This window comes from Gymnoscopelus microlampas, assembly GCF_963454915.1.
Source record: "Gymnoscopelus microlampas genome assembly, chromosome: 6".
Taxonomy (NCBI): domain Eukaryota; kingdom Metazoa; phylum Chordata; class Actinopteri; order Myctophiformes; family Myctophidae; genus Gymnoscopelus; species Gymnoscopelus microlampas.
In genome coordinates this window covers 19,447,685-19,455,184 of record NC_139943.1, presented here as the reverse complement: position 1 = coordinate 19,455,184, position 7,500 = coordinate 19,447,685, and the positions used below count along the sequence as shown (strand labels likewise).

The 7,500-nt window shown below is 43.6% G+C and overlaps 1 protein-coding gene across 2 annotated transcripts in view; it reads left to right on the top strand.

The window, feature by feature from the left end:
• Window positions 1-320: 320 nt before the first annotated feature.
• Window positions 321-7,500, top strand: part of hapln3 (hyaluronan and proteoglycan link protein 3) — an 8,312-nt gene continuing 1,132 nt past the window's right edge. The window contains exons 1-5 of one of the 2 annotated variants that reach the window (XM_084060267.1): window positions 321-427; window positions 1,874-2,046; window positions 5,039-5,452; window positions 6,293-6,595; window positions 6,957-7,500. The exon at window positions 6,957-7,500 is cut by the window's right edge and continues 1,132 nt beyond it. In XM_084060267.1, coding sequence (XP_083916393.1) covers window positions 1,908-2,046; window positions 5,039-5,452; window positions 6,293-6,595; window positions 6,957-7,234 — 1,134 coding nt within the window. In that variant the 5' untranslated portion in view covers window positions 321-427; window positions 1,874-1,907 and the 3' untranslated portion in view covers window positions 7,235-7,500. Of the gene's footprint in view, window positions 428-1,870; window positions 2,047-5,038; window positions 5,453-6,292; window positions 6,596-6,956 lie in introns of both variants that reach the window. The other variant, XM_084060268.1, reaches the window with a different exon arrangement.

Here is a 7,500-nt window from a genome sequence, read left to right as displayed (position 1 = left end):
TAGATCAGCTATTTTCAAATAGCCGAAGTATAGGGATAAAGTGGTTAATGCATGTTTTCGTAACAATCAAAATCTACAGTAACTAGTAACTAAATGTAATGGAGTTAAAGTAGGCTACAATAGTAGAAGTAGAAGTAAAAGTACTGAAAATGTAAAATAATCCAATGAAGTAGAAATTCCTTTGAACTTAAGTACAGCACTTGAGTAAATGTACTTTAAGTTGCTTTCCCACCACATGGTGTTTACGTTGAATAAACTGTGTGACGTCACTTTTACGACTGTCACTTCAGAAGGGATGCCTCGGAGCGGTGACGTCACTCCAGCTCGCCCAGATAGTTCTCAATGAGGAGGTTTCTCTCATCTTCTCATCAGACACAAACACATCATGAATTAAAGCGACGCGGGGCGGAGATCACAGCGTATATCCGTGAGTTACCTCTAATAATGACTTATTGTGTGTGTGGGGGGACTTATCGAGACTCTTTCAGCTGAGGGGATGACAACATGGACAGTTATATGCGCATTAAACAAATGAGAATGAAAACAGGGCTGAAATTAGATTTAGTATTCTGGCGACATGTAAAAAATATCAGAAACGTTTGTTTTCTTAACAAATCCTTATAGATCTTTATTCATTGGTTTGACCAAAATGCTAGATCATTAATTTTCCCCATTAAGTGCGTTTTACAGTTAAATTAAATGATTTAAAGTTCCTAGAGTAATTTAACTTTCCTTCGATGTATTTTTGGTTTAATTATAGCCCTTTGATTTGGTCATGAAGCTACATCTAATTCCAATGAAACAAATGAAATTGCTTTGAAGTTTTCTCCCCCCTGCTCTATTATGTTTGAAATGATCATTTTGGAGATTGGACGCAAAATGAATTGTGTTAACCTGTCTTCTGATCATGACGTGTTGATGGTGCCACTGCTACCAAGGTGATGTCACTTTAAGAATGACCAGCGCAATTTATCAAAGTAACAACAGTAATCAGCTAGGAGCTAGGAGGCATATCATAATATTATGACACTTGGAGCTGCTCGATCACTCACATGCACACATTTCTGGAGATGTTTCAGTTCTAGAAAAGATAATGTGCGTCTAAATTAAGATTTAAATGATACTCAAATAGTAAACCCATGGTGTAAAGTTACTATGGACATTTACTTAAGTACTCAATTTAGAGGTATTTTTTACTTTCTTCAGTGTTTCCAATTTTCTATACTTTTTCTTCTACTCCACTACATCTCAGAGGCAAATATTGTACTTTTATTCCACTTGAATTATTTGACAGCTGCTTTAGTTACTAGTTACTTTGTAGATTTAGATTATTTTTTACAAAACACACATCAACCACTTCAGCCCTATAGACATTTCGGCCATTTGAAAATAGCCTATCTACAAGCTCACATTGCATTGCGATGTGATGTATTGTGAGCTTGAGCTTGTAGATCTGCTATTTTCAAAAGATTTTAATACATTTTACACATTTGAAAACATGTGAAATGGAACCTTCTGCATAATGAGTACTTTTACTTTTGGTACTTTAAGTACATTTTGATGCCATTGCCAATACCTGTATACGTTTACTCAAGTCAATTTTAAATTCCAGACTTTTACTTGCAGTATTGATACTTTTACTTAAGTAAGAAATGTGAGTACTTTCCCCACCACTGGGCATATCTGGGCATATCATATCACTTGGAGCTCAGCTCACTTGCATTTTCTGGAGATGTTTCAGTGCTAGTAAAGATAAAGTGCGTCTAAATTAAGATTTGAATTACACTCAAACCTTCTTCTCTGCAGTGCTGAGTGTGCTCTGTGTCTAATAATACTTGTCTTTTATCTCCTCCATGATGTTTGTGTCTAGCAGCAGTAGAACAGTGTCAGAGCTTCACAGAACCACCATGATGCTCGGTCTACTGCGCCCTCTGCTGGCCGCGTGTCTGTACTTCATGCTGCCCTCCAGCAGCCAAGGAGTCCCAGCATACAGCAACGGCTTCTATTACCAGGACATCAGCAGCAACCGCAACGGCAACGGAGAGAGTAGGTGTCTGTCTGTCTGTGTGTGTGTGTGTGTGTGTGTGTGTGTGTGTGTGTGTGTGTGTGTGTGTGTGTGTGTGTGTGTGTGTGTGTGTGAGAGAGAGAGAGCGTGCGCGTGCGCCGCGCGTGCATGTCCACGTCCATGTGCGTGTGTGTTTGTGTGTGTTGGGGATGTTTTGGCTATTCATGTGTCTTTGAAGTGTGATCTCATGACTGCATGTCATGTGTGTGAGTGAGTGAGTGAGTGAGAAAGAACTCTGCAGGCGTGTGTGTGTGTGTGTGTGTGTGTGTGTGTGTGTGTGTGTGTGTGTGTGTGTGTGTGTGTGTGTGTGTGCGTGCGCGCGCCATATTACTCTGCTCATGGTTGTGTGTGTATATGAAAACACAGGTGTGAGCCAGCTGCTGCTCTATTCTACCTACAGGCAGACAGACATTTCTGTCCGCTTACTCACACAACCGGTCCAATGCGTTCATCTTCAGTAGACTGAGACTCTGTAACAACGTCTTTACAGGTCTCCCCAAAAAACTATCATATGTCTGCAGTTGATTCAGAACGCTGCTGCTGCTGCTCGAGTTCCGACTAGTACCAAGGAAGTGGAGCATATCACTAATATAGTTCTTACGTAGATGTTTACACTGGCTCCCTGTCTGTCAAATAATGTATTTCAAAATACTGCTGTTGGTTTATATAGCAGGGGTCTTCAACGTTTTCAGGCCAAGGACCCCCTAGTGAGAGAGAGATGAAGCAGGGACGCCCTCTATATTGTATAAAATTGTGTTTCAGATTTAACTTTTTTTGTTTACTTGGTCTGCTCTTTTTTCCCTCTACACCAAACACCTCTTTGCCAAAAAATAGATCTGCTATTTTTTGTTAAAGTTCTCCTTAGAAAAGGGATGTTAAGGTTCAAGTGGTTAAGGTAAAAAAAAAAATCATATCACACAAAGATTTGGCGGACCCCCTGTAGTAACTCTAAGGACCCCCTTGGGGTCCCGGACCCCCTGTTGAAGACCCCTGTTATATAGCATTGAATTATTTAGAGCCAAAATACATTTCTGACCATCCAGACCTCCCAGGTCATCTGGGAAAAGTCTGCAGTATCAGAACTAAACGTGGAGAAGCATCGTTCAGATTTTTATGCAACATATCTGGAACAAACTCCCATACAACTGCAGGTCTGCTGCAACTCTCAGTTATTTTAAATCAATGCTAAAGACCTTTCCGTTTGCTGCTGCTTATTTTTTTATTTCTTTTGTGTAAAGCACTTTGAATTGCCTTGTTGTTGAAATGTGCTTTACAAATAAATTAGCATTGACTCCCTTATGAAAACACTGTTATAATGACGATAGTTTCTGTTCCATTAGAGCTGGTGTGTGTGTGTGTGTGTGTGTGTGTGTGTGTGTGTGTGTGTGTGTGTGTGTGTGTGTGTGTGTGTGTGTGTGTGTGTGTGTGTGTGTGTGTGTGTGTGTGTGTGTGAGAGGGAGAGAGAGAGAGAGAGAGAGAGAGAAAGAGAGAGAGAGAAAAAGAGAGAGAGAAAGAGAGAGAGAGAAAAAGAGAGAGAGAAAGAGAGCGAGAGAGAGAGAGAGAGAGAGAGAGAGAGAGAGAGAGAGAGAGAGGATGTCATACAATCCAAAATGAACAAGAGAGAAAACATGTGCACATATATGTATGTGTGTGTCTATATTGGGACAATACATAACCTTTTTTAATAAGGGAAAAGTGCCAGCTGGAGGAAATTCATAAATTACCTATGCTCCCCAAAGAGCAAAAGGGTTTAGGTCAAGTAAGTCACAGTAGCAACCATTAAAGGCATAGTAGGGAAGTTCAGAACTAAACAAACACCGCCACTCCAGCAGTTCTTTTCCCCGACCACCAGGGGGTGACGCAGGAGCGAGTTCCATAGAGCAAGGGTACATTTCAAGGAACCGTGCCCCAAACAGGTTGCTTTATTGGGATACAATATGCGGAAATGCCTGCCCTGCTGGTTCTCTGAATTTTTATTTTTAAATAGGCTCTTTCATGATAAATTGACCACATATATGAAGTTAAACAACTACATTCTATCCACACGCTATCTTAAAAGTAAATTCGGTGCCTCAAAAACGAAGTTTGAGAGCGTTTTAAAACCGAAAGTAAAACGTTCATACGGACACGGACGCGCACGGACGCGCACATGCGTGCGTTAATTTAAACACATAAACATTAGGGAAAATACGGATTTCAGAAGGAGGACTGTGTTTCAGTGCATTAAAACACCCCAGCATCATTATATAGTGGCTGATAGAGGGGAAAAAATGCAAAATATATATATATATATTTTTTTTAAATTTAGGCTTAATGTTCCCTACAATACCTTTAACCTTATGCAGCCTGTATTTTGAAAAGCACAATTCTCTGACTGCCATCATCTAGCTCATTACAGAGGAGGAGTGGTATCCCAATTCTGTTAACTTATGTTGCGACCTCCAAATATAAGACAATCCTCATCTAGTGGGCACACCTTACAGTTCTAGTGGCTGCAAGGTTAACATGTCATAAACAGGTACAGGTATCTTGTGGCCATGACATAGTAACTGAAGTGCAACTGGTTGTTCTCTTCTATATCAGTGTTATATGAGGTTGGATCCATGTGTCTTTTTACTGCAGCTCTGAGCCTGGTTCTATTCACTGTTGATTACTGGTATTGTTGGCACTCTGGGAAGTTGGTCTACTGTTCTACTGTTGTATCTACTGCGAGTCACTCTGTCAATGCCAGCTAAATGTGTTAATATTAATGTAAAAACTAACTGGTCCTGCTTTGCTAGCAGAATAATGCTGTCTGTAGCCCCAAACAGCCCAGAATGTATTTGGGTTTCCATGCATGAGACCTGGGTGAATCCAGCTGGTTACAGTGTGACAATCTGTGCTGTGATTTATTTTCCCCTCTTTAATTCAGCCTATTCCTCTGATAAATCTATTACTGTATCCTCTCAACTCTGACCTTTGTTCCCTCTCCAGTCTACTTTAACGGTGTGCGTCTTCACGTGGAGTCCCCGGAGCCATCCGTCTCGGCCACCAGAGGGAGCAGTGTCACATTGCCCTGCCACTACCGCTACGAGCCCGAGCTCCACGCTCCCCGCAGGACCCGTGTCAAGTGGTCCTGGCTTCCCTCCAACGCCATCAATGGACAATCAATGGACAACGAACACATCCCCTCGGGCCTCACCAAGGAGACCGATGTGATGGTGGCCATGGGCAACCGACACCGCAGCTATGGCGATTTCCGGGGTCGTGTGCGTCTGCGCCGGTCGACGCCGGGCGACATGTCGCTGGTGATCAACGAGCTGAATGTCAACGACACTGGGCGGTACCGCTGTGAGGTCATCGATGGACTGGAGGATGAGAGTGTTACTGTGGAGCTGGAGATGCGAGGTGGGGGGGGGGGGGTGTGGGATGGTGTTTCTGTGTCTATCTACTGTATGCATTTGTGTGTGTTCTTAAATGGTTTGGTGGATGAGTGGAGAGGGGATTGTTTGTGTGTGTGGGTGTGGGTGGGTGGGTGTGGGTGTGTTTGTGTGTGGGTGGAAGTAGCATCATTGGGTGTGTGGGTCAGGGAGGAGACAGGAGTGTGCGAGGAGAGGGTTTGTGATTTGACAGGTCAAGTGGATAAATCAGTAGAGATTAGTTTCTCCATTGCAAAAGTGGGACAAATGTATGCGCACACCTGCCACATATTCTGAGCAGGTGTGTTCCTCATGGACATGCCATAAATGTAACCACATGACACCCTAGCATCCCTATTCTGGGGTGAACATTAGGCAAAAATAGCTGATCTACATGCTCACAACGCGCCGTTGTAGATTGCCTTGTAGATTGGAAAAAAGGAGGGGGGCCTAGTACTAGACCCATGGGTGACTCCGGTCAATTAAGTATATAGGGTTTAAGTGGCTTTAACAATGATGAATGACAATTGTAAGTAAGTAAGTAAGTAGCCTTGGGAATCTTAATGGTTCCTCAGCCATGTGGCCCATAGGGCAGGAACTTATCTCCTGTTTCTGTAGCGTGATACGGCTTGATGTACAAGTACATACCCCAGGCATGATGCACAAGTACAACGCCTGGACACGATGCTAGTATGTCCCAGGGACTTACCCCAAATCCAACCTTTGATACTGACTGCCAAGCAGGGAGGCATTGGGTCACCATTTCACTACAAGGCCATACAAATACTGTATGTATTAATCACTTACAGTCTCTCCCTCTGCTCTACAGGAGTGGTATTTCCCTACTTTTCTCAGGAAGGACGCTATCACTTCAACTTCCTGGCGGCCCAGCAGGTGTGTGAGGAGCAGGACGCCAAGCTGGCCACATTCGAGCAGCTGTTCTCTGCCTGGGAGGAGGGGCTAGACTGGTGTAATGCCGGCTGGTTGGCTGATGGCACGGTGCAGTATCCAATCACCACACCGCGGGAGGGCTGCGGGGGCACGGATTTGGCCCCTGGTCTGAGGAGTTACGGGCAACGCCATCGACTCCTACATCGCTTTGATGCTTTCTGCTTCTCTGCCTCTATCAAGGGTCAGTGTGTGTGTGTACGTGTGTGTGTGCGTGTGCGTGTGCGTGTGCGTGTGCGTGTGCGTGTGCGTGTGCGTGTGCGTGTGCGTGTGCGTGTGTGTGTGTGTGTGTGATTATCTCATAAGAATATAACAAAAACATTCCAATCATTATAATTTCCATCTGAAAATCAATTTCCATAACTCTTTACATCTAATATATTATATCATTTCTCAAACTTCACCCATCAAGACATTTAAAAATAGAGGAACCTGAGAAAGTGCTGTTTTGTCAACCAAGAACAAAGTTTTCCTAATTGAAACTGCCACTGTCAATTTAATTATTTACAGTTTATTTCCGTGTACCCTTTTGTCTTCTGCCTCAGGGACCGTGTACTTCTTAAAACACCCATCCAAGCTAAACTTCACAGAGGCAGGCCAGGCTTGCGCTAATGAGGGAAGCCGTATTGCTAAAGTGGGTCAGCTCTATGCCGCCTGGAGGCTGATGGGGTTGGACCGCTGTGATGCAGGCTGGTTGGCTGACGGGAGCGTCCGTTATCCCATCGCCAGTGCTCGTGCTAACTGTGGGTCGTTGGAGCCGGGGGTACGGACCTTTGGTTTCCCACCTCAGAACCAGAAATTTGGCGTCTACTGCTACCATTAGAATTTGTGTTGAACATTGGTGAAGATGTGGAACAGACCTAGCCAGCCTTTTGCTACAGAACACTGATTTGAAGAGGTATGCTGATGGCTAGTGTTAGCTGTATCCTGGATCCAACTTGGCATTGGCAACTTTGGCCAGTTCAGCGAGTTCAGCAAGAGTCAGAGAGTCAGGGTTTTATTGTCACATCACGGGTTTACAGGCGTAAATCAGAGGGTGAAATGAGTTTTTGTACAAGCTCCATCATTTCGTTGTTGTTGTTTTTGTCT